Source organism: Cynocephalus volans, chromosome 4 (genome assembly GCF_027409185.1).
Source record: "Cynocephalus volans isolate mCynVol1 chromosome 4, mCynVol1.pri, whole genome shotgun sequence".
Classification (NCBI taxonomy): Eukaryota; Metazoa; Chordata; class Mammalia; order Dermoptera; family Cynocephalidae; genus Cynocephalus; species Cynocephalus volans.
In genome coordinates this window covers 77883837-77910648 of record NC_084463.1, presented here as the reverse complement: position 1 = coordinate 77910648, position 26812 = coordinate 77883837, and the positions used below count along the sequence as shown (strand labels likewise).

General features: G+C 40.5%; 1 protein-coding gene across 1 annotated transcript in view; it reads right to left on the bottom strand.

Annotated features, from left to right (window-relative positions):
* The window catches only part of MAML2 (mastermind like transcriptional coactivator 2), a 325642-nt gene that overhangs the window by 81887 nt on the left and 216943 nt on the right, over positions 1-26812 (bottom strand). Inside the window, exon 2 of the mRNA XM_063095610.1 lies at positions 17261-18862. Within this exon, the coding sequence (XP_062951680.1) occupies positions 17261-18862 (1602 nt within the window). The remainder of the gene's footprint in view (positions 1-17260; positions 18863-26812) is intronic.

The following is a 26812-nucleotide window of genomic DNA, read 5'->3' as shown; positions in this document are numbered from 1 at the left end:
CTATCCTGGTAGCAAACTTGAAATGTCAGTAAATAGGATTCTATTGACTATTTGTTAGTAAAATTAATAAGTCAGAGAAGAAGCCAATGTAGTTGACTGTTTTTTCACTAGGGTGCTCAAAAATCCAAACTTCCCTTCGTTCTCTTTCAGAGGAGCTGTACCTACAGATATCACAAACTTTGGCAAATTGTATGATGTTTTATTATCTGTCTGTCTCCATCCCAGCCAGGGTAGGGATTCTGTCTTAATTTTCATATCCTCCAGGAACTAACACAAGCTCTTAATACTTCATCAATAATTGAACATATGTTTAAGTGTCTACAAAGTGCTAGAAAGTGTGCTGTGTGCTGGAGATTGAGGGGTGAAGATTGTCTAGTAAGAAAGATAGGTGATTCTGGAAGGCATAATGTAAAGAGCAGAAGAGCTGAGCTACGGGAAGTTGGGTGGGGGTGGATCTGTCTGACCAGCTTCCTAAAGGAAGTGATGTTTAAGGGGAAACCTGACTGATGAATAGGAGTTTCCCCAAGTTCTCTTTTTCTTTGTTTTTTCAGGTTACTGGAAAAGCCGGTGGGGTTTGCGGCTGGGAACATATTGTTTAATGTGTCATCTGCTACAATGGTCAATGTGAAAAACGTTTCTACTCTTACTAATTGGTGTTCAGATAGCACCTTTCATGTTGATCATATGCTAACACGTCTTAGCTGGTTGGCCTTGCTATGCAATTCTCACGCTTCCCTAAACTTTAACACTGAAGTGAACCTTGGTTGACTTTGTGGATCCCGTGTCTCTGCTTTCAGAATCAATTTGTTAATTAATTCGCCTCTTTCCTACCTCAGTGCAATGCAATGGAAGAGAAGCTCTTAATTTTAAAAGAATTACAACTGAAAGTTACTCTGACTCTATTGCTGAGTGGTGTGATCCTCACGGTCACATGAAATACCATCCGAGCTGAGTCTCAGATACATTCAGGAGTGAAGGAAATATGTGTAAAACCAGGAGGTGTGACGGTGTGTATCTTGTAATGGATGTGTGAGCAAAAATGCCTGCCTTGGAGACAGACACCAGCTCTCCTCCTACTCTGTGTACTGTTTTCTCTCTGTGATATTCTAAATTGATTCCATGTGTACTACAATGCAAGCAATGGTGGAGGACTGCTCTCTTTTCACTGACACATATGCTCACATGCACACAGACATGTAGAGCTGCCTGCTTAACTTCTCACAGCAACTTCCTCCATCGGGATGGGCTATGGTCCCTGAGGGGATGCCTTGGCATCTGAGTTTGGCAGGGAATCTCATTCCCATGGAAGTCAGGGCTGCCCTCACACCTCCAAGGAACAGCTTGGCGAGGTTCTCACACAGCTGCCTCTGGCTTCCCTGGAGACATGTGCACTCAAGGTGGACGGAAGACGGGTCTCCAACATTTCCCAACTCATGCAGACCCACAGGTAGTTAGAAACTTCTTGCCTCTGAATATGAGGAAAATGAGATCTATGTGAATTTTCACCAGCCCACAGTTCAACCTTCTTGCCCCTCTACATAAATGAATGTTGGCAGTGCTTTACATATCAAAACTGTCCAAGTGGGGCCTGACCTTCAGGCCTTGAGATCCATGTTAAATTCATATCCATTTAGATTTGACCCCATTTCAAGTGTTCAGAAAAATGTGAAGGAATTTTACACCAGCAAAAGTGGCCCCTCCCATCCCCCTAGACTCAATTGAATGAAACATGAGGAAGAAAAACGAATGGAGAAGTTTGTAAGAATGGCTGACTTCATCTTCATTTGCAAACAGAAATAGGCAAGCTAGTGTTAAAATTGCCTTATAAAGTTATCTTTACACAGTGGAAGAAATGATAAGAAATGTACTTTTTGGCCCAAATTTCCTTTCATTTTTTCCTACAGAACTCTCTTTTCTACTTTTTATCCCTTCTTTCTGACCCTCTGTCTTTCTCTCTGGCTTTGACTATGTAGGCATTCCAATTTCATCATATGCATGGGTCAAAACCTTATTTTAGGAATCATTTGGCTGTAAGACCACTGCTGCTTTTTTAGAAGCAAATAGTTTTGTGGACTGTATTCACGGATGCTAAATACAGCCTCATCAACTGAGTCCTGCCTCCCAGGGCTGTGTGGAGTTCATAGTACAGCCTGGAGAGGCCACTGGGCCCAACGCCACTGCTCCCAACGCTTCGGTGGTGGGCCCTTTACCGCCTGGTACTCTCTTTAGAGACCATGGAAGTAGAACTCATGGCTCAAAACTATTTTATCTTGTTAAATGAAATAAACAGAATTCAGTCCTCAACACTGGTGTGGCTAGGCAGTGACAGGCATTTGGGTAGTACCCAAGCTATAAATGTCCATGATATAAAGGACCACTAGACATGAAGAGCTTTGTGTTCCTCCACTGACGTTGTTCTGGCTAATCTCCTCTTCTCTCTTCCCTTGGTCTGGAGTCCTGCTCTCTCTTCCACAAAGGTGCAGTTGAAAATGCTCCTAGTCTCCTCATTCAGAAGCTGGAGCCAGGCTGAGGTGGATGCCCCTTCTGTGTGGTTTCCATAGCAAAGTGCTCTATGCACAACTGGGACTCACATTTCTTTCTTGTCCTGTAATTCTTAGTTTCACTAACTAGATTGTATTCTTGATTCTGCCACTGTTCCTGGCTCAATAAATGTACACTGAACAAATCTTTTTTTTTTTTTTAAATATGTAATGTTCTAGAAATTGTTAGTACTCTACTAGCTAATGTTCATATGAGTCAAATGGACTTTGAATAGGCTAGCCTGAGGACTTAATAAATTGTCTTTAAATCACTCCTGTAGGGGAAAAAATGCACCAGGAATATCAAACAACCAAATTAAAAATGAACTTCTGGAACCCAACACTTTCAAAAGCAGAGACTGTTCAGAGAGCAGGTACCCACTTCTAATTTCTGTGTGAAAGGGTGTCTGCTGCTGGGAGCAATGATACTGTGTCAGTAACCAGGATGGTGCTGGAAGACAGTGCTAGGAGTGTGCAGAGTGAATTGTCCTCTTGTTTTCATCCAAACAGTTTCCCTGGGTTATAGAGAGCCATGCCTGACATGTCAAGACGGCTAGGTGAGAAAAGCAGTCAGAGAGCTTCAGCTGTGCCAGCACGAATGAAATGCATCAGTGATATTTGTTTGCATGCACATTAGATCTGTCAGTAACTTTTCCATAAAACAACAGTGAGTCTACCTTCCTTCACTCATTTTTAAATCCTTTCCTATGTTTCGACCCCTTATGCTTACTATTCTGTATTGTTTCCCAGCGGGATATCAATTCAGGTTTCAAGGAATGAGAGCTTGGAGTAACCTGATGGTACAGTACACAGCCAGAAGTATGTATCCTTCCTTCTACTCAGTTAACTCCCCACCAATAATCCTGGATGTCCCTTACGCAGGAGCTAAATGTGATAAATGTTAGCAAATGAACTGACTGGCATAGAAACCAAAATCCACCAGGGAGAAAGGCAAAATCACTAACATATTTTCAGTTGTAACCAGATCAGACTGTAACTGCCTAATGCCTAATAAACAGGGAAGATAAAGAATTGAAATCTCCTTTGGAAATAATTCTGTTCCAGAATTTCATGGAAAAATATAATAATAAAACTTGATGTACATCAGACTATGAAAATAGATGTTGTATTAACAAGAGTTAAATTATATACATACTAACACACACACAGGCACACATGTAAAAAGGGAGCAAATGGGCCAGAAAATAGCAGTTATCTGACATTGGATTAAAGACATGATTGAATGAACTCCTTGAAGGCAAGGACTGAGTTATTTATGCCTTTTGGCTTAAAGAGCATGTGGAACATGGCTAGAATCAGACAAACATGAATCTGAATTTCAAGTTCTGCCACCTGCTAGTTGGGTGACATTAGGCAAATTGCTAAGCCACTCTGCTCTCAACTTCTTCATCTGTAAAGAGGGAGAAAATTATTCCTGTTTCTTTGAAATGTCATGGAGAAAGCACTTGGCATACAGTAGGTACTCAATAAATGAAGGTTCCTTCCTCATCCTTTCTTTGCATACTCTGTAGCACCAAACATACTGCTGGGACATTATTTATTAAATAATTTTCTTTCTTGATGTTTTCAGTGTGTCTTTTTTCTTATTGCCTCCAATGGGTTATGATTTCTCTGAAGGTTTTAACACTTTCCCTTTCATACACCCTTGGTCAGGAAGCTACCAGCAGATAACAGTCCACTAAAATGAGAGAGTAAATAAAACAAATAGAGAAACACAGGGGGATTCAGAAACAGAAAATCCAATAAAAGAAAGGAGTAAACACCTGTCAGGATTGTTGCTGGGGACAGAGGGCTCCTGGAGAGATGCATCCAGGAAAAGAAAAGGAGCAAATAGATTATCCATCAGGAATTACAGTGTGGAAAATGTACTGAGAAATGTTTTACAGAGCTGTTGAATGGTATGAGAAGACTTAGCCAGAGATTCAAAGAAACTTCACAAATGACAAAAAAGGTAGGCACTTAACTCCTGGATAGAAATTGTAATTACAGTATACTGTTTGTCTCAGCAGTAAATATTATTTACCTTCCTAAATTCTGAAAACACTACCATGGACTTAGCCCAGCTTTTGATCTAACTTTATTGAAGCAAAAGAAAAGAGGAGAAAGGGTTGGAAATGGAATTAAAATTTTTGTTGACTATAACAAGCCATAATAGATATTGCCCAAGATTAATAAATCAAGAGGTATCAGGTATAGATGCATTTATAAATATAATGGTAAATACCAGAAGAAACAACTAAAAATTGATGAAAGTGGTTTCCTCTCGAGACCAAGAAGAGTGAGGGAAGAGAGGCCAGGGAATAACTTTCACATTTTAGCATTATTTGTCTTTTAAACTATGCACATGTGTTACTTGGATAAAAGTACAAATCACATTTAAAAATGAGAGCAGTAATTGCATTTTGGAATCATAAAATTCAGAATTATAGAATAAAATTGTAACAAAGGGAGTAAGCCTGACCTGATTACTAAAGGTAAAATACTTGGCCACAAGTTTGGGTCCAGACTTGATGTGTTGTGTCTCTAATTCCCATTCTTCTCCCACCACAGAGCATACCTCCTTTATTACATTTCTTATAGCAGCAAACATGGTTTGCTGCATACAGGCAGTGCTTAAATATTTGTCAAATGGTAATTAGCTATACCAGTCACTGAATTTTTTCAGGGTGATTTTGAACGAGCTTGGTCTGAAGAGCAGAGATGTCACACTTGAAGTTTACACCTTTGTTCTATATGGAGGGGTAAGATTATAGCACATTAAAAGGTTTTAGAAAGGTCTCTCTGAAACCTGATTCTCAGGTAGACATTCCTCAGGTCTAATCCACTTTACACAATGCATGGGTTCGCCAGAGATTCATTTGAGACAACTGATATTTGAGTGAAGCAATTTAGTGGGCATTTTAATTATGCATTCCTATAAGGTCGATAAACCCTATTCAGGGGTTAAGCTAGAACCCTAGTTTGCAAACTCTGTCCTGTAGTAACCTAAAATTCTGGGAAGTGCCTCAGGGAAGCCTTGCAAAGGTGAGAGGGAGGGAGGGAGGAAAAGGGATAAAACAAATGTTCTTGCTAAAACAAAATGTGAAAACTATTGAAAGAGAAAACACTGCATCTGTAACCACATTATCTCAGCTTCCTGAAAAAGTCTTTATTGTATTAAAGTCTAATATTTTGGCCTCAGATTTTATAATGGAGCTTAATCACTGAAACATCAAAGTAAACCATGGTGTCTATGCAAAATTTCCATCGTGTGGAAGACGTCCATCATGTAACCTAATTCTCCAAAGGATAAGTGTGCCTTTGAATTCATTTCCAGTAAATGTTTGCCTCCATTGATGACCTTATACACTTTATTTATTTTTAAAAGTAAACAAAAAATCTATATTCCCACATAGTTTCTTTTTGCCTTAGTTGCCTGGAAACTTGGTGTTAAATGAGGGCTCAAGTTTTGGAAATTACCCATTTAATTTCTATTGCCTTTTTTGAGGGTCTTTGTTTTAAAAAGAGAAGCAAGCTATTATTTGTGTATTGCCTACAAGGTGCAGGCCCTGTATTTATTGTGTCTCATGGGTTATTTCATTGAAAATTTTGAACAATCCTAAAAAACAGGTGTTGTCATTCTCAATTTACAAGTGACACAGCTTAGTACCAGAAATTTAAGTAACTTGGCTAAAGTTATATGGTCATTAAGATGCTTACAACACTTTTGAGATGCTTACATCACTTTTTAAGTGATGTATAAATTCTCAATTATGTATATTTTATATTCAGATTGATATCAGAAAATATTCAAATCCATTTCATTTCCTTTGATTTCAAGACCATACAGCCAGTAACACACACACACACACACACACACACACACACACACACACACACACACACAAACTTCTTCCCTTTCCTTCCTTTGCCCTTCCCTTCTTTCTGTCTTTTTCTTTGTCCATATGTTGACATTTTCTCTCAGATACTCTGTTAGCCCTCGGAGGTACAAAGACGAATTACATACAGATCCTGTTTCAAGGAGCTTGAAGTCTTGTAGAGGGGTTAAGTTATGGAATTAACTACAATTCAAGGTAGAAAGCAATACATGCAATGAGAGATATAAAATGTTTTCTGAGTTCAGACAGGGGAAAAAGAAATTCTGTGGTTCTAACTCTCTACGAGTTTACAGTTTCATGAATCAAACGGAAACTTAAACAAAATTATAAAAGAGTATAATAAAAACTGTACTGAAATATTTGCACTGTGCTGTGGGCACAAGAAGAGGAAGAAACTAACTTTGCCTGTTTTACAGCTTGAGGAAGGGTGATTACAGAAACATGGGCACTCAGGGAAGGGGATGCAGAAGGTGAGGGGCTGGGAGTTTCAAGACACTTGCAGAACTGTTCTAAAAAGGTAGACAGGATACCACGGCCAGTAAGAACAAGGCAGTGGTTGGGCAAAAGGCACTCATAGGGAGGAGAGCTGGTGCTGTGCAGTGGAATTCCAGGGAGTGACTGCATCTGAGGTAAAGCTGCAATTCCAGGAAGGAGGCCTAGCAAAAGCAAGAGAGATAACTAGAACCCCAGCCACTGGCCTCAGCCCTATCCTGGAGCAAGGCAGAAGTGTTTAGACACACTACTTAGCTGCTACTGAGAAGGACAAGATAGCTAGAAAGGAGGATGAAGGGAATCTTACAGTAATCAGAGCATGCGGGCTGCAGTAGTGAGGATGGAGATAGGTGGAGATGTGGATGTCATGCAGCCGTGTCAGCAGTTGCACCTGGAATGGGAGAGGGGAATTACGCTGCTGTAGATGTTCTGAGTCTGGTTCAGAATGTGGTTTTAAGGGGTACAGGGGTTGGTGAAAGTTATTTTTGAAGGATGCTGGGGGCTTGTGCATATGTGAAGATAGAAAGAAAGGAGAGAATAAAGATATAAGAGACAATATTTGGTGGAACAGGTCTTCTGGAGCAAGAGCGGAAGTTCAATGTTAGCCTATGAGAAGCAGGATGGAAAGGGAAAGAGATAGAATGGCAGAGAGGATGGGTGTCCTTAGAGGTTGTGAGGTTGGCAGGAGCTACCTGGGCCCACAACAACTGCACATTAAAATCTCTGAAATGTTCTTGGCATATGCATATTGTGAAGGTCTCTTGCCCCTGGGTTGGGCCCCTCCAGTGTGTTCTCTATACTGCAACTAGAGTGACTTTTCTAAAGAGCAGATTTGATTTGATAACAACACATTTGAATTAAGCAACTACCTTGTGCTAGGCACAAATTACACCTCTATTTAGAAAATACATTTTTTTCCATGACCTTCCATTGCTTTCAGAGTGATAGAAAAGAATCACTTGGACTATCCTTGATAAAACTCTCTCAGTTGACTCTTACCCATATGATTCCGCAGGATACAGATCAGTCCAGTGCTTCTTCAGAATCCCCTCCCACGGGTGTGACCCATGGGTAGCTGAGAGGGAATTCTCTGGTTTCCAGCTCTCACAACTAGAGCTGGAATGACCAGGACTGCAGGTCCATGGGCAAACGATGTTTTAAGGGCATACTTCGTATGGAGGAAGGTGAAAGTGCTAGCTCCTGTTACTACCTTCTGAAGAGGAGAGAATAAAGCTTTGGTGTCCTTAAATCCCAAGGAGAGATGAAAAGATGATAGGTCAAGACATAATTCATGTCTACTTGTTCAACAAATATGTTTTGATTCCCTACAACTTAGTAGGTATGTTAGGGGGTTGCAATAACATTAGTGAACAAGACTGACAATCCCTTCTTCAACTAGCTTGTAGTCTACTTAGGGAAGATACGTAAGAACAGAAATAAATGAGGGGTGATGCATGTTAAAAGAGAAGAAGCAGAAGGTGCTACCAGAGCAAATAAGATGGCAGCTAATCCAGATTGGGAGGCCAGGGCAATCTTCTGGAGACTGAAGAAAGCCTAGGGTCAGGTTAGCCAGGCTGAATAGAGAAGACAAGTTTCAGGCAGAGGGAAGGGCATATCTGAAGATCTGGGGGTGAGAGAGGACATTTATGGAAGGAGATGAGTGCAGAGTTTGTTTATGTTTGGGGGAAGGAGGGGAGTCAAGGGAAGAGGAAGGCTGGGAATGAAAGCCAGTAAATCTGCAGAGTCTGGCAGGAGCAAGATCACATAGGGCTTTATAAGCTACATAAGGAGTTATAATTTATCTTGAGAAAATGAAGATCATTCAAAGAATTTAAGCGGGTGACTGACATGATCAAATTCCTATTGAGACAGTTCACTCTGGTTGCACGTAGGCAAGACTAGAAGGCAGGCCAGTTAGCAAGCATTTGAAGCAAGAAGGGACAATGGTCAGAAGCTATTTTGGGTATATTTTATTCATCTGTACCAGAGGCCCGTGGGACAATGGAGATGCACCTGCCGGGTGATTAGCCTCATAGCTCTCCCCAACATAGATCATCTTCCAGGAAAAGTCTCTTCGCCCTTGTTGCCAACAACAGCTCTAGTGGCTGCGTGTCCCCACCCCTGCCCCTTTCGAAGCCTGCCATGGAACAGGTCTCAAGAAGGTCAGAGAAGAGAGGCTAGTTCAAAAAATTAGTCTGTGGGGAAAGGGTGAACGAAGAGAGGGTACAGCCAATGGGGGGGGGGGGACTGGACAAAGACCCAGAGGCACAGACCAGAATGCGAGGCACACACACTCCTGTGGTCACCCACACAGACCTGCGGACTACCAAGAAATAGGGCCAGAAAGCTCCCTGTTTATGTGAAGTTCATGTTTCTTAAAGGTGGAGCTGAACTTAAGCTCTTGTAAAAAGCAAACTCTGAAAAATGCTAGTGATTCAGGATGGAGGGAATTAGCAGTAGAAAGAAGAGGAAACAGATCAACTACCCCCATTCTTTCATCCTCAGGGACCTTTAAAACTTGATTTTGCAGGATGCACAGGAAAGCAGTCATTGGCTTTCCTCTATTATACTTGAATCAATTTATGGCTTGGAGAATAAAGCACCACTTTATTGTTCAGATTCATTGCATTAAATGCAAATAGTCAGCCAGAGTTCTCTGATTAGTATCCAGAGAGCTGCCTAGGCTCTCTGTGTGTGTTTGAGTGTGTGTGTAAAGTCTCCACTGCTTGAAACAGAATGTAAAAGAGTAAGATGATTCACTCACATTACATCTCTCTGATCCTAGTAGTCTAAACATTTGTATAGTCCTGTTTCAAACCTAGAACTCCTTATAGTAAACATCTTCTGAATCTCAAGTCTTTGTGTCTGACTTTAGTTAACTATTAATGTGCAAATTTACTGATTAGTACACCGGCTAAATAGGTTTTTGCTGCCTTTGGATTTCACAAAAAGAAACTACCACCCCCTTCTAACAAACTGATAACAACTGACATCTGATTAGAAAAGGCAAAACTAATTAGAATGGGTGCAAAGGAGATTGTTTGAGTCACCTACATTAATGCACATTACAGTTAAATATCTGTCAGATTTTCCATTAACCCTCCTGCATTTCCATCTCCAGGATCAAATCTATTTCTTAACCCTATACCCTTTCTTTCCCTAGTAGGAAACTTGGTATTCAACAGGCTAAATTACTCACTAATGCTTTAAATGCACAGCTCTTATTGATGGATGTGACACACAGACAAAGACCTTGGAATGAGAATAATAGAAGCCATTCACCTAACTGTGGAGTTGAACCCTGTGTATCATGATCCCTGAGGCTAACATGTTCTTCTTGTTATTTTGTTTATTTCTTTATTAAGGGATACAGGAGTTAATTGTTGCTTTATGCTAATTTACTCCATTGTACTCTGAGCTATTACATACTAGGATAGCAAAATAAAATAGAAAAGAAAGTGGAATATCCAGCAAATAGAGTTCTACTCTATAAAAGGTTAAAACAGCATGTTTAAAATTGAACTTGTTAACTTAGGGGAAATGCCCATGTGATTTTTGCTCAGTTACTACACAGAGTGGATTGTTAAGACTCAAAACAACGAAGTGTACATACCCAATGAGAATCCAAGAAGTAGCAGCAACAGATACCCGCTTCAGATCAAAACTCCTTGAAGGGAAGGACCATGCTTTCCTAATCTTTTAGATTAAGCTGGTACAAAGGGGGTCAATTAATCTTTTAATCCACAGTCCCTGGCACATTGTAGGTGCTCAATACATTTTCATCATATGAATGAATAAACGAATTATGGTTTTACCCTATTGTGAAACTCTAACAGTGACCGTGAATGGGTTCTTAAATTCTAATGAATGTTAAAGAAAAAGAAAATGAGTGGATTTTCTTCATAAAAGAAAAAAATTTGTTAAAAAAACTAACAAAATTCCAGAATGTTTTGCTTTAAAAATTAAATCACATATCCACTTCCTTGTCCCCCCCCACCCTCATTTTTATCTGGGATCAGCGGTACCAAAAGCCCAGCAGCAAATCAGCCTAGCAATAGAAGCAAGTGTAAGCCTGTAATATGATGAAGAATGCTCAATTCGAAAACACTCTCTGATTATTTAATTTTTCAAAACTTCTTTTTTATTTTATGCTTCCCCTTCCTGCACCATGACTTCGCCTTTGTTCTCAGTAGTAGCATCAGTATCCAGAACTGTACCTGGCACATAGCAGACACTCCACAAATATTTTTTGAATAAATGAATAGAAGCCATTGCCAGAGGTAAGAATGGAGTAGTACTCAATTTAGCTGGGAATCTTTAGTTCATGGCTTCTGGTAGGGCAGACCAGGAAACTTAGAGATCTGTGGATTAAGCTAAGGTAAGTTCACTGAATTTGACTGAAGATCCCTCCTTGAGTCAGAATTGACTTAAATTTTGCCTGAGATAGTGATTTTGCCTGGGAACGTAGAGAATAGTGAAATTTCAAACATATATTACAAAAAAGGGTCTTGATAACAACTCAAACCACCTTTACCTATTTCCTATTTTGGGCAGCATAATATTTACTTACCCTAAATTTAAAATCAGGTCAATTACTAACTGGAACCTCAACAAGCAATTTGACCTTTCTGAGCCTCAGTGTCCTCACCTGTAAAAAAGGGTTGATAATATCTACCATTTGGGTTACAGGATTTGTATATGGCACAGAGTGGGTGCTAATGTTAAAAAAACTAGGAAAACAACAACAAAATAATAAAAAAAAACCCCACAAAATCCCTTCTGTTAATTTTTCCAGTAAAGATTCTTCAGTACCATTTATATTAACATATGTATCTGGAAGTTCACCCTGCATCCTGGTCTAAGCGCTACCTTCATGGAATATTGAAATTTCTTTCTTTCCTTTGTAAACTTAAAAGACAAATGATGAAATATCAAAGATAAAATGAAAATGTAAATATAATGCTCCTGGCCTGCCATTGACAACCCAAAATATGTCTGTATCAATCTTTTCCCTTTTTCCAAGACTCAGCCAAGGTAGGTCATAATAGGAGTCACCAAATGGTCACAGATTATTTACAGTGATCACCTTGCATCTCTTGGGTCTTTATCCCATCTTCACTCTAGATTTCATGTCACTTATATTTACCCTTGACCACAAATTTGTCACTCTCTTTTGGCCTCATTCTTGGTTTCTGAATATAGTGACTGATTTTGTTTCTCAGCTTCTTCAGGACTGGGTTGGTTTTATCTTTGGCCCTTCATGCTCCTGAATTCCTCTAACCTGGTTCTAACCCCTAAACCCACACCCTGGTACTAACCTAATTGAATGACCTTTCAGACAACATCTAGCCTCCAGCAAAGGGGTGATGTGGATGTTATATTATTGCAAATGCTAAATTGATGATTATTTTTCTATTAGAAAAGGCATTTACAGCTGATACAAGGTTTCTATCTCTTCTCTGTCACTTCCATTGGACAATTATAAGGATTTAGAAGTACCATCAGTAAAGGAGATTAACAGTGATTCCTCCAAGTCTACCTAGGCCAATTTAGAAACAATTTTCTTAATATTCATCTTTAAGATCAGGTTTATGCAAAATTACCTTAAAAAAGTGAGGAGGAGGACATTAGGAGACTTGCCTGATTTTCACCAAGGGTTGATATGAAGTAGTGAAGTATAAGTTTGGCTACGTAAAGAGAGTGGGGTGAGGTTCTTAATATATGATTGAGGAGCTCGGCCTTAAACTAAGGAGGAAATGTACAAATTTATGTTTCAGTCATAACAAACCATCCATTCATTGGCTGCCTTCCCTCCCATAGGTTTTAGAGTTGGGAGAATTCTAAACCAAATATAGAATCTACTTGAGTTGCATGAAATCCAGTGCTAGAGAAAAATTCCCACTTTTAAGTGGTGATTCTATAGCTCTGAAAAAGATCACTTTGGTTCAAGAGGTAAGGCATTTTGGATTGAACTCTTATGAGCACAGGTCAGCCAATAACTCTTTCACACATTGAACGACTTGAAGATAAATCAGAAATGCATGCAGTGCATTCCTCTCCCACCTTCTCCCCTAACCCTCAATTCGGGAAGGGAAGAAAATTATAGCCAGGAGGTATCCCTATGTGCCAAGCTTGACATTTTAGCAAGACAAGAGTCCAGTGAAGATATTTTGTGAAACACCAAATACTATTTGTTCTCCCAGTCTCTGGAGAAGAGATTACTTAAAACACACCAGGCATGAGACAATAAGTATATACTCAACAATTTGATTATGCTGCTTCCATCCCTCAGGCATCATTCACATCTAGGAGAATGGAGGTGGGTACACAGTAAAGTGAGAGGGGTATGGGAATCCCCCAAATTCAGTCTCTGCCTGAGCATGTGGCTCTTTCTGGGTTCAGAGTTCTGGAAGGTAAAGAGGTCACCTTTACACATCTACTGAGTGAACTGCAAGTAAGTGATCAACACAGTCAACGTACCATTTGATAGCAGAGAACCAAGATTTCCATGATGTCTAAGGCTAAAGGGCTCCAAATAGCAAATCCCATAGTGAAACTTCTAACATTTGACACAAAGTGAGTATGACAAACAGAAAAACACATGGCTAGCGTTTTCACTTAGGATACTTTAGTTGATAAATGCAAGAGTTACTGAGTTTCTAATTCCAACCTCCACCCATGACTTGGTCATGAGTAACAGGGCTTCAGCTGTTCTGGCACGAGAATACACATTTGTACTGTGTACTATAGATGGCAAAGGTAAAACTCTCTTGGAGCTGAGAATACTTGGCAGTACACTGGTTGAGACAATAAAAATCAGAAAAACCTTAAAAATATGTACATCAAATGAAAGTTGCTTCTCAAAATGATCATCTTGAAAAGCAACTCATTTTCTTTATTGCCTTCAGAAAAAGTTCACACATCACACTTGAAATGCAGCCTTGTCACATCATAGTTATTTCTTGGTTTTGACCCAAAGCAGCATTACTCTGCTTGATTGTTTTTAAAAATCACCCTGACAGGATGAATATTATTATTGCATTGGTAATAATCTACCAAATGTGCTGTAAGCTCTAAAGACAATCCCCAGAGAAAATTCCATAGCTGTATTAAATAATTAGCACCGTTCTTAGAATGTGTACAACCCCCCAAGGTGAATGCTTTCAAGAGGGCAACATTTATTTGCCTTCAGAGCTCTGGTATATTTGCTTAAAACTCAGACACACTGACTTTTGAGTCACACCTTCCAGAATCATTAGGGCGGATGGGACAATGATGGTTCAATCTGCAAAGCTGGAATAAAGCTTTAAACGGGTAGCCATTGCCTGCCTATAGAGAAGAGGCCTTTAGCTTGAAATGCTGCCACAATTTCTACCACTTTTTAAGGAACTTGTTGAAGAGATGAAAATTATCTTGGCATCTTATGTATCATATGCACTGGGAAATGTAAAAAATTATCCTTAGATAATTTGTTGATTTGACCATCAGCCCACATTGGTATGCTTGGGCCCTAGAAACTCAGGTGGGTACTAAAAGATTGAGGATATGGTATATAGTGGCTGATATCAGTGGTATGTCTAGAAACAGGACATAGGATGTTGGAAGTGGCAGGGAGGCTCCCCAGAACAGGCTAACGAGGAAATTGTTTATGTTGATTAGCTCCATAATGTTCTCCTTCAAGAAGGTCAACAATCACACAGTGTGGAGAGGGAGACAGGCTTTAAAATTTCTCCTTTTAATACTAAGTGGAAAGAGTAATGACATGAGAGCACAGAGGCTTGAGTGTCTTACCCAGGAAGGGGAAATCAGGAAAGACTTCTCGAGAAAGTAATGCCTGAGTTAAGTGATAAAGGATGAACTCATCATGACTACAGACAATTTAGTCAGCTGTTCTTTCTCTAACAGCTCTAAAATCTAGAGATTTAAGATTTTCTTCACCCCAAAGGACTTAATCTACTATGTTTATTAGGTAAATAGGGCTCAATGTTAGAAGAAATATTTCTTTTGAGAATCTCACATTGATCTACAAGTAGTCATTCATTTTCAATAAATCTTACCTATGAGATGTATATCCTGGTGGCTGAAAGCATAGGCTTCAGAATAGACAATCAGAATCCTGGCTCTGCTATTTATTATCTGTGTGGTGTTGGGAAAGTTATCAAATCTCTCTGTGTACAATTTTCTTACCTCTAAGATGGGAATAATGGTATTTCCCTCAAATGGGTGAAATGAGGTACCACAGTAAGGGAGACAGAAGTCATGACAATTGAGTAAATACTCAATAAACACTAAGTCATTACTATCTCATTATTTATAATTTCCATTTTTATGGTCAGAAGTCTGGGCCCAGGGAGATTAAATTGTTATGCATTTTTCATGCTGTTGAACAGTGGAAGAATTAGGGATAGTTCTCTTTTATTTCCCCAATACTGTTTACATTAGAATTTGGGACTTCAGTGCCTTTCCTACATAATAGTAGTGCTTGCTTAAAAATAACATTTTGATTATTTATAGCTCTTTCCATGACAATCATAACAGTAAACTTAACTGTAAACATGACAATCATAACAGTAAACAGTCCAGACTCTGGGCTGAGAATGATCTCATTTCACTTTCAATACAACCCTACGAGATATTATTATCACCCCCATTTACAGATGGGGAAATAGGTTTAGAGAAGTTCAGTGAATTGCTTGAGGTTACACAGCTAGGAATGTCAGAATAAGAATCTGAAACTACATGCATCCAAATCAAAATGCCTACATAGAGCATTAGAAAGTAGTTCCACAATTCGTTTTCAATGATCCCCAAATTGCCCATGTTAAAAAAAAGGAATTTTGTAATATAAATACATGACTCTAGTCCAAGTCCACTCTCAATAATCTACAATTTAAAACAGCAAGACAAAACAAAATAAAACACTTTTTAAGTGCATAAGAGCTGAAAGTTTCACTTGGTACACAGCTTTAAATTCTTATTGAGTCTCATTTTCTCTTGGTCTACATCTAGGGCAAAGGTTAGCTTGGACCCCAGTCTGCGGTGTTTATGGCATTTTTTTCTGGGAAGTAGCCATGAAAACTACTCTAGGAATGTTATTAGATTTAGACTCTGCCCCGCCATACTGTCCTGACATATTGTTTTGACATGTAATGAGCTGTCTTTGTGCTTGGAAAGATAATGTAAACCTGTCAAATTACATGTACAAAGCAATATTCAAACTTCCTTCCTTCCTTCCTTCCTTCCTTCCTTCCTTCCTTCCTTCCTTCCTTCCTTCCTTCCTTCCTTCCTTCCTTCCTTCCTTCCTTCCTTCCTTCCTTCCTTCCTTCCTTCCTTCCTTCCTTCCTTCCTTCCTTCCTTCCTTCCTTCCTTCCTTCCTTCCTTTCTTCCTTCCTTCCTTCCAGGAAGAGGTTCCTCTTTCAAGACCCCTGGGGATAAGAGCTTACTCACCAATAAGTGTTCTGGAGGCACAGAGCTATCTCTTCATACTGTCCATATTTGGGGCAGAATAAAACCTCTGTTTTATGTTAATCACAGGACATAAGGTAACCACAGATTTTTTTTTTCTCTGCAGTCGTGATGATTTCATCCTTTAACACAACTTAGGCATTACTTTCTCCAGAAGTCTTTCTTGATTTCCCCTTGCTGGGTGAGATACTCAACCTCTTTGTTCTCATATTGTTAGTCTTTCCACTTAGTATTAAAAGGAGAGTTTCTAAATCCTTTCTCCCTCTCCAGACTGCTTGCAGATAGGGATCACGTCTTATGTAGGGCTGATTTTCAGCCCATATATACTACATGGAGTCATACCAGTATCTATTATGATGCGTTGGGCATTTAGATGTTCTAGTTGGTTGGTCTGGGAGTAGACCAGTCATTTAATACTCTAAATATTGCCTCGAGCTTTATTCTAATATTCAACATAATTACAACATCTTGTACAAGGTAGGTACTTAGGAAGTGCATATTGACTTAATGACTGATTTACTGATTGGATGAACGAACAGTGGGCATATCAGAATCTGATTGACAACTGGATATGTCACTAAAGGTATGTTATAATGCAATATTCTTTTCTTGTTTTGTTTCTTAATGCAACATTCTTAATAACCAAGCATCTTTGATCATTATAGGCTCCAATGGCAGTAATGCTTTAAAAGGATATACTAGCCCTTGCCTCCATGTATCCCAAAGAACAAGGTTTTGTGAGATCTTCATATTCACTGCTGTCTTTGGTCTTAATCTTGCCCCAATACAAATGTAATGGTAACCAAAGCATAATGATCAAGCTAAACTCTAGGAACTCTGTGTTTGTAGTAGTAGAACCCTTACCTGTCTGTGTTGTTGGGAGACTTGATACCCCAGTCCTGTTATGGGTTGATTTTGCATTTTCTGAAGCAGGATCTTTTGCTGAAGTGATAAGGGTGGCCTTATCAAAGGCTGGCTGGATAGAGGTTGAGTGGGCTGGGATGGTGGCTGTTGCTGCTGCTGCTGTTGTTGCTGCTGCTGCTGTTGCTGTTGTTGCTGCTGCTGCTGTTGCTGAGCTGAAATCGAGCTCTGCTGCTGTTGCTGTTGCTGCTGCTGTTGCTGAGCTGAAATTGAGCTCTGTTGCTGCTGCTGCTGCTGCTGCTGCTGCTGTTGCTGTTGCTGCTGCTGTGGCTGCTGCTGCTGTTGCTGCTGTTGGGTATAGTGTAGGAGAGAAGGCTTGTTCTGGGAAGGCAAAACAGAAGGCATCTGCTGGTTTGCTTGATCTGAGTTAAAATGGAACAAAGGCTTGGTATTGCCATGACGGGGCTCCATGGCTGGGTGTGGGTTGTTAATAAAACTTCGACTGAGATCCTGAGGCTTTTGCTGCATGAGCACATCCAGGTGCCCACCCTGGGCTGAGGGGCTGGTCTTGTACATGTAATTAGCCATCACTTTTGACTGACTGCTGCTTCCAGCTACCCCAGGCATGGGGGAGCTCTGTGGACTGAATGGCTGCTGGCCAAAAGAAGGGCTGGGGATTTTCTCCTGTCCAAAGGGTGGACCTGGGGATGGTCCAGCAGAAGAGGGCAAGGCTGACCAGTTGGTAGGCTGGTGCTGTTGCTGGTGCTGCTGCATCCGGGCATGCTGCTGACGATTGGCAGCTATCTGTTTGAGCTGTTGGGCATGGGATACTTCCTGCCAGCTTGGCAGGGCCCGGCTTGCTCCTGAGGCTGTCTGAGGCTGAGCCTGGCTCTGAGGGACTGAAGGAATTGGGGATGAAGTGGAGAGGGCAGAGTTGGCCATGGAGAATGTGGGGCCAGTTGATGGGGGCCTCAACTGGGGAGAGCCTGCGGGGCCCTGAGTCAGGCCAGGTGAATATTCACTTTTGATCACTATCTTCTCCATGGGCAAGGAGGGCCTGGGAGTGCTCCTCTGGCTCTGCTGACCCAAGTCGATGTTAAATGGGTCATCCTGCTTTATGGTGGCATTGATCATGTTCTCCAGCTCAAGATCACTCATGGGAGGCACAGATATGTTGGTTAGTTCATTGAATAATTCCTGCAGCTCAGGATCCATCAGCTGCTCTCCAGGGTCATCACCGAATCTATTAGAAAAAATATTCTCCTGGGTCATTTGGCTGTCCATGTGCTTACTGCAAGATAGAGTCTCTCCTGGTTCCTTCTTTACTTCCTTTAAGCCCATGTTAAACATACTATTGCCTGGAGAATGTGTATGGGGTGGCAGAGTGTTTGTCTTTCTCAGGGGTGCTTGGCTCATAGGCAAGGTCCCTGACATAATCTGACTTTGTCCATTATTTACTTGGAGGCCACCTTGTCCTGCAGAGAGGTTCTCCCCAACACGGATTCTTTTGATATCAAGGAATGAGTTGTCAACAAAGCCGTTGGGCCTCTTGCTGTTGGCAGGAGACAAATTAACTACTTGTTTTCTTTTCAAAGAACCCTGGAGCTGAAAGACAGAAGAGGAACAAAAATGAAAAATATGAGATATTAATCCAGTTATGCTTCTAATCAAAAGAAATGTAATATTTAATTTTTTTCTTCCATTTACACAACAGGATGCAGCAAAAAGAAAAAAAAAAAAAAGAACAAATGAAGCACAGTATGGAATATAGTGAAACACAGCAAAACAAACAGAACAAAATAAAATGTTTCTGGAGAAGCAGGTTAGAGATCACAGTGGTTCCTATGATGGGTCCACAAGTCAATGGATGAAGAATCCTTCACATATGATTAGGAGTTATACACAATACCTAAGATTAGTCACTAAAGCATTGTTGTTTTCTGGAGCAGGCCAGAATATTCCATGTGCATGTGCACACAGCCCCACGCAGCTAAAGACGATGGGAGTGCACACGATTTTGATCAAGATAGGAAACACTGACACGTCTGCAGCTGGGACAAAATTTCCAGTTTTGTTTTTCACAGATTCAACACCTTCATCACTATTATCCTCGAAGTAAGTAATCAGAATTGTTTTCAGGTCCAAGGAGATAATCTGTTATTCATCTATTTTTCTTCCTATAATTTCACTGCTTTGCCTTTTGGTCTGTGTAGCAATGTTGTGTGGATGCACAGAAACCATAAGATTATCATTTAACAAATGAGACACTCTAAGCACCAATTTTTCTGGGGATTCATGTCTTCTGTTGCCTGTCTCTAAATTCTGTAACCAAAACCAGTGTGCTGAGAGGTGGCACTTAACAGTTGTTAAGAGCTCAGGCCCTGGGAACAGACTAAGCTAAGTTCAAATTCCAATTCTGTCACTGAGTGCTATGTGAACTTGGCAACTTACTTATCTGAGCTTCAATTTTCTAATCCAGAAAATGGGGACAGTAGCATTTAACTCATAGGAAGAAATGAGATAATGTATGTAAAAGTTTAGCACAGTGTTTGCTGTAGTAACAACTCAGTAAACTATAGTTTATAGAAAAAGTTTGGTTTACTACATTTTGAAAGGGGAGCATGCCTCTAAACAGCATGTTTAAATACTTCACGAATGTTAAAATACTTCAGTTACTAATCCAGTGATCAGATTATACTTTATAAACCTTAAAAATTATAGACAAGGGTTTAAGGGCCATATAGTCACACCAGTAAATTAATGAAATACATAAACATTCATCATAGGTCCTCAGATTCTTGTTGATTTGTCTTTGAGGTGAGCGACTATATTTATCAAATTATGGCTTTTCCAGTGCTTCTGACTCACTTAAATTATTTAATGTTTGTTCAGGACGATTGTAAAACACCTGAGGCAGAAGGATACTTCACAGATAGAAAATTCTATCACTTCTCCTTCCTTCCCTTCTCACTTACTGCCATTCCCTTACCCTCCTGAAAATCTCTAGGTAGCCTAATTAAGAAAAGGAAATTAACTTAACTGAGTATATATTATATCCCAAGTTCTTGAAATATGGTTACTTTGTTTCCCTTAATCTGAACAACAACCCTATTATATAGGTCTTATTGCCCTTACTTACCTTATAGATAAGGAAAATCAGAGAACCTAAGTAACTTGCCCAGAGTCATGTAGCTAGCTAGTAAGTAGACCTAGGCTTTAACTCCAGGTCTGTATGGTTCTAAAGCCTGTGCCCTTTCCACTCTATAATGCTGGAATTAGCTTGTTTAGGGCTAGGGTACACCTATCACAAGGAGGCCGGGGGAGGTGAGCACACAGACATCCTGGCTCTCAGGTAAAATGATGAGGAATCAGGGAATGGCAAGGATGCAGCATAGTGCTCAATCTGAGCAATGTTTCTTGTCATCTAGCTCACCAATCCTGTTTCAATCATCCCTTATCTGTGGCTTTTCCCACTCACAGGTGGGATAGAGTTATGAGGTGTGTGCCACATTGCCACAACAGGTTTTAACCTTTACCATTGCTCACTGGTAATCAGAGAAAGGAACCTGACCCAAGCTGAGCCAATTATTCCCTTCCATGGGAATTCTGGACTTGCAGAAAGTGAGACCAGGCTCTCTTCTGGTGTCTGTATAGTGACTAACAAAACTTGTGAGCGATTGTTCCATTATGTCAACCAGAGCCATAAAGGAAGTAAGTCTGTAGAGAGGGAGAAGAATGAAGCAGAGAGGAAGAGACACATGTCTAGATAGCATTTGAATCCCCCTTTCGCATAAGCTAATATGAATTGGGCTTCTGCTACTTTCAACCACGAGTTCTAAGCAAGTCCTCTGAGACATCACGTTCAGTGATGAGCAATTTGCAGCAAGGAGCAGGGCATACTTTGTACTTGGGTGTGAAGCTTCTCCTCATCCTCATCTCTGCTGTTTCTGCCTGGTTCTCTGACTCCTAATCTTGTCTACTCACTAGTGTAGACAACATCATCACAGAACACAGTCAGCCATCACCACCTTTGGCAGAAACTCAAAGTTGCCACTGTCTGTCCTCATGGGGTCAGGAACAGCACAGACCAGAGGGATTCAGCCATGTTGCTTCTGATTTATTTCAGCATAAGTTGCATTTTGAAGGCTCTTTTACAACTAGTAAAGAACAAACAAAGGAGTACATTCTTTTTCCAGGTTTGGGTTATGGCCTTTGATTTATTTTCCACTGCTTTGAAAAAAACCTGTTCTGCCAGATTCTCCCATTGCTCCAGCCACTCCCTGGGCAGTGCAGTGCACAGTCTGGGAAGCAGCACTAACACTTTCTTTAGGCCACCAGGACTGTAGAGGCAGAAATAGAATCAGTGATAGCTGTAGCATTAGTGATGATAATAATAATAACAAAGTCACTCATTGAGGGCTTGTGTGCTAGGCATTGTGCTAAACTCTTTGTATGGATAATCTCATCTAATCCTCACAATTCTAAGAATCTTCACAACAACTCTGAGGTTGATACTATTTCTACACTTCCCCCACTCCCACCCCTGCCCTTTTTAGCAGATGAGAAAGTTGTAGTTTAGAGTCTGAGTAACTATTCCAGGTCATGCACACAGTAAGTAATGAAGCCAAAAACCAAACCAAGCCTTTCTATTGTAGAGCCTGTGCTCTATGCAAATGGTGCCCTAGGCCCTGACACAGGCAAAGGGTGCCCAAACCCATATATTGAGGAGGCCTGGGATCTAGTCCTGATTCTGCCATTAACTTGCTGTGCTACTTTAGGCAAGATATTCCACTTTTTTGGGCCATAGTTTCCTCCTTTATAAATAAGATTATATCTGAGACACTTTCCTGCCTGAACCCAGAAAATGTTGAGCACTGAGAGAGTGAGGTTTGTTCCATTGGCACCACACGTGGTGGTATAAGGCCACCGTGAAGCATAGCTGGAGGGATGACTTAAGATGGAGAAGAGAAGAAACGATGTGTGGTTTCATTAGGATAAAAGAGATTCCGTTAGAACTCCACTGGGCATGATACTTTTCCAAGAGAATTTTGGGGATGGGATATGTCCTGACTTCTAGAAACTTCTAATTATAGTTATATCAACAAGGCCCAATGAATGCACACATGCAGTGGGCTCTAAGCTACTGGTATAATGCAGTCTAAATGATTCTCAAAATTCTCCTTTTGCTTTAAAGTATTTCCTTTGCTGGACTTAAATTCTTCCATCAGATACATGGTTTGAATTATGGTATAAAGTCTTCTAAAGTTCTTTGTCAAAATGCAAATGCTCTAGAAGCAGTAGAGGAGGAATACCATTAGTCATTAATACCTAAGTGAGAAATAGTTTATGAAAAAATTCAATGCCAAGTTACCAGAGAAAGAATAAAGCCTGAAAGGAACAAGACTCAATCAGGGGAATGATGGGGAACGAAGACATGGGTTTAAATTGAGAAAGATGGGGGCAGAATTAATAGGGAGCTCCACAGTGTGACCTTTTGGTTGGCTGCGGGAGAAAAGAAATGGGAGGGGAGAAGAATAAGGGCAGTGTCGTGAGGGGCTGAGGAGCCAGCAACTTCCAGAAAGCAGTTAACAACATTGAAAAGGTACTAGGAAGGATCACCAACACAAATCTCTCACCCATCAGGGCTGATTTACCCATTAGGCACTGTAGGTAGACACAGTGTCCAGGATCCACAATAGTCTTAGGGCCCACAAAAATGTATTCATTTATTTTAAGACAGAAGAAAATGATGAGCTTTTAGGTTAAAAAAAGTTTTGACATATAATATTAATTAATTTATCTTTATCCCAACATAGTCATAAAATATAACTTTTAATATATTTTCTGGAAAGAAAGGGCCCTCAAAGCAAGAGTGCCTAATGCCCATGAAAGGCTCTCACCTAACACTGTGCTTATTTTAGACAGGTACTCTGCTGTGTAGAGTCTCTAACCTTCTCACAGTTCTCTGAAGCATGTGTTCTTACCCCCATTTTAAAAGTGAAGAAATTGAGGGTCCTGACATTAAGATTAAACAGTAATAATATGGAGCAGGATGCCAGCCCAGGCCTGTCTGGTTCCAAAGTCCTGATACTTTTTTTTTTTTTTTCAGTTCAAACTCATTTCCCTTTTATCAAAGTCCAAGCTACCATTACATGGTTTGGTACGCAATAAAGGAAAACTTGTTCAAATAAGGTAATATGTTCTCAACAGTATTTCCAGGTGATTTTAAAATCAAGTAGCAATAGCAATAAATCCATGGAAAGCCCATCCATGGGGGTTTACACTTTGTCAAGGCCCAATTCCCCTGGAGTGGAGATTCCCAATTCATTTAAAGTTGGTCTGAGTTACTTATCAACCTCTAGGATGCAAACTGCACTAGCAAAATCATGCAACTGTCTTTATGCCTGCCAAGCAGCATCGATGACTTTGGGTTCAGGAACCAGATCATAGCCAATGAGTTCGTTCATCCCTTTATGCAATTACCAGGCATCTATATCTGGCTTGTTGAAGTATGTCACCCAGCAAGCATCAAACTCCTCTTCTGTCTCATGTAATTCACAAGAATAGCATAGAACTGACTGGATAGCAGCAGTGGGGCTGGGGTGCAGCGACGGAGATGGTCCCTAGCATGAGGATAGTGGCACGCAGGCTGAAGCTGAAGAGAGAAAGTCCTGATCCTTAATCACTGACCCTACTGCCTCCCTTCCTTTCAGTCTTCACCTTACCACATGCCGACACTGTTCTGGACACAAAGGACACAGAAAGGCAAACAAAAGGACAACAGCATGAAGATGCATTGCATGTGCAGGGCAAGGGTAAGGGCATTCGGGACTCAGGGATGGATGGCAGGGACAGAATGGTGACATCACTGGTTGGAGGTTGATGGTGAAAGTGCAGGACATCACTCTTGAGTGAGAAGGGGAAGAGACAAAGCATCATTTGGTCAGTCAAAAATATTTACTAAGCACCCAGAGAGAGTTCTGAACCATACCCCATCAAATCATCCCTGGCGTGCAGGAAAATATGCAGATGATTAAGCTAGTGGCAGGATGTAAAGGCTTCAAATCAGCACCAAATCTTAATTATTATACTTTTCCCATTATGTAGATGGACTGAGAAGCATTTTTTGTTTTGCACAATAAACCCGCACCCTAAAATTGTTATGTTTAAATTGTGAAATTCTGCGTTGAATATCACCCTTTTATTAGCCATCTGAGCAACACAGCAAGTCCAGTCTGGTTTGCATATGACACAGGAAACACTATACTTTCTTTTGCTGAGATCCAGCAAACTGTTTCTTTTCACTCCCATCCTTATTCTCATTCTTCCATCTGAATATTTGACCACCTTGATGCTATTCAAGGCCTGTGGTCTCTGCTGTGGGGAGATGTAGGCCTGCTCAGGGCAGGGTCCAGACACAGTCGCCTGCCTGCCCGTAGGGCTAGGGATCAGGACACCTACAGACAGGGAAATCTGCACACAGCAGAATCGGGTCGGGGTCCCTCAGTAAACTGCTCCTTTTTAAACAGATAAAGGACTTGAAATATAAACTTCCTGGAGGGATTTGAAATTGCCGTTATTGCACAATCCTGCAGTTTCTGTTTCTTCTCCTCCCCTCTATCCCTTTCCATAAAATAAATGCATTCTTTGTCTCCTGCGCTGCCCTAGAAACAGGGAATGTGCCACACAAAGGTAACAATTCAGTCCATAGGTCACATTTTTTTCCCCATATAGATTTCTGTCTTTCTCAACCAGGCATAAATACAAGAACCAAATTTGCCAGTGCCTAGATACTCAAGGGAATATCTTAATCCCATCATCTATAGACTGTCCTCAGCCCATGGCTGATTAGAGATAGGGCTAGGGATAGATGACATTAGAAAGAGACCAGCCCAAAAGATAATACATGATTCTTGATTTGATTCTTGAAGTAAAAATGTTTGGGATCCTGGAACAGTAAATTCTAGCTCATTAGAATGCTTGGAGGTGAGAGAAATTTCTCCCTGGTTGGTTTTCTGGCTCCCAAACAAACTAGATAGGGTTTTCAGGCTTTTACTAAAGACATCAAACCCCCCCCACTTCTTATTTGGTTCTGTAGAGTTCTGATCTTCCCTAAATTGCTATATGTTATTTTATGTCCATCTAGTTATTAGGTTTTCCCAGCCAGATTTAAGCTCTTTGAAGGTGGGCACTGTGTCATATACTACTCTGAGTTTCTTTGACTACCTACCACAATGCTGGACATATTATAGATGTTCAAACAACTCTGTTTTTTGATCTCAGTACTTGGGAATCTGGATCCTTCTAACCATTGAGCAGTGTTAACGATAGCAAAAAGAAGGCTGTGGCTTGTGGGAAAGATTTTCATGCCTAATTCACAAGCAGTTTAATGGTTCCACTAGAGTTTTGCTTGAGTGATCATTTTCTTCTAAACCCTAAAGTCAAGGAAATGTAAAACCCTGAGAACTAGAATCATGAGAAAAATGTGTCATCATCCATGTAAACCAAAAGTGAAGGGGTGTGTGAAGCTTTGTGATGGACTCAAGGTGGTGTTGAGCCTCCTGGTAGGATTCCAAAGCTGGAATGCAATTCTAAGCCCCCCTTTGTCTCCATGTCCTACCTGGGTGAAGACACTAGAACTGAAGAGGAGGACTCAGGGCACATGTCCTGCATGAATTCCAGTAACTTGCGCTTTCATTTATTTAAGAAAAATGTGAGGTTTTGTTTATTTGTTGGTTTTTGTTTTAGAAGGGTTTGTTGTTTTTGATAGAAGGGGTCAGGGAAAACATGTTAGAGACATCTGGAAAATTTGTTCCATAACTTTGCTCCATAAGGTTTGGACTCTGGGAAATGTTACTATTCTAGTCAACAAAATAACTATTCTTTATGAAACCCAAGAAAAATTTTTATACAGAAGCAAGAGCACTGTAAATTCAGGATCTATGCAGAGAAAACCAGTCCATATATACCTTTGTAGAGATACTAAATGCCAAGCTCTCCCATATACAAAATTTCTTTGATGTCTTCCCTGCCCTCTCACATTCATAGTTTTAATGGCTAGCTTGTAGAAGAGTAACTAAAAGTGTTGGAATTTGCCTCAGAAACACACTTATCATGACAGGACAAAGAAAGGGCATTTTCATGACAGCATTTTTTCCATTTGGACACTTCCATCACTTACCCTTGGAGAATGTTCCCAGTTTATCATCAGCCAACAAAGCATTCATTGAGGGAAAGGGGAAGAAAACCAGCGCAACACTACCTTGGAGAGGACAACATCCTACTTAATCAAGGTAAATGGGAGGCTGTGGGATCTATAAAGAACATGAGATTAGGCTGCTAATAAACCTGAGTCCCAAATGCTGCTCTCCTCCCATTTACTGTATAAGCCTAAACCTGTCACTTACCTTACCTGTATAATAAGGACAATAATACCTGCGTCTTGGTGGGGATTAGCAACACGTACGTAAAGCACAAGCAGTATTCGCAGCTGACAGCAGAGCTCCATCACTTGAAGCTCTTTTTCCCAGGTGTATTAGTCCATTTTGTGTTGCT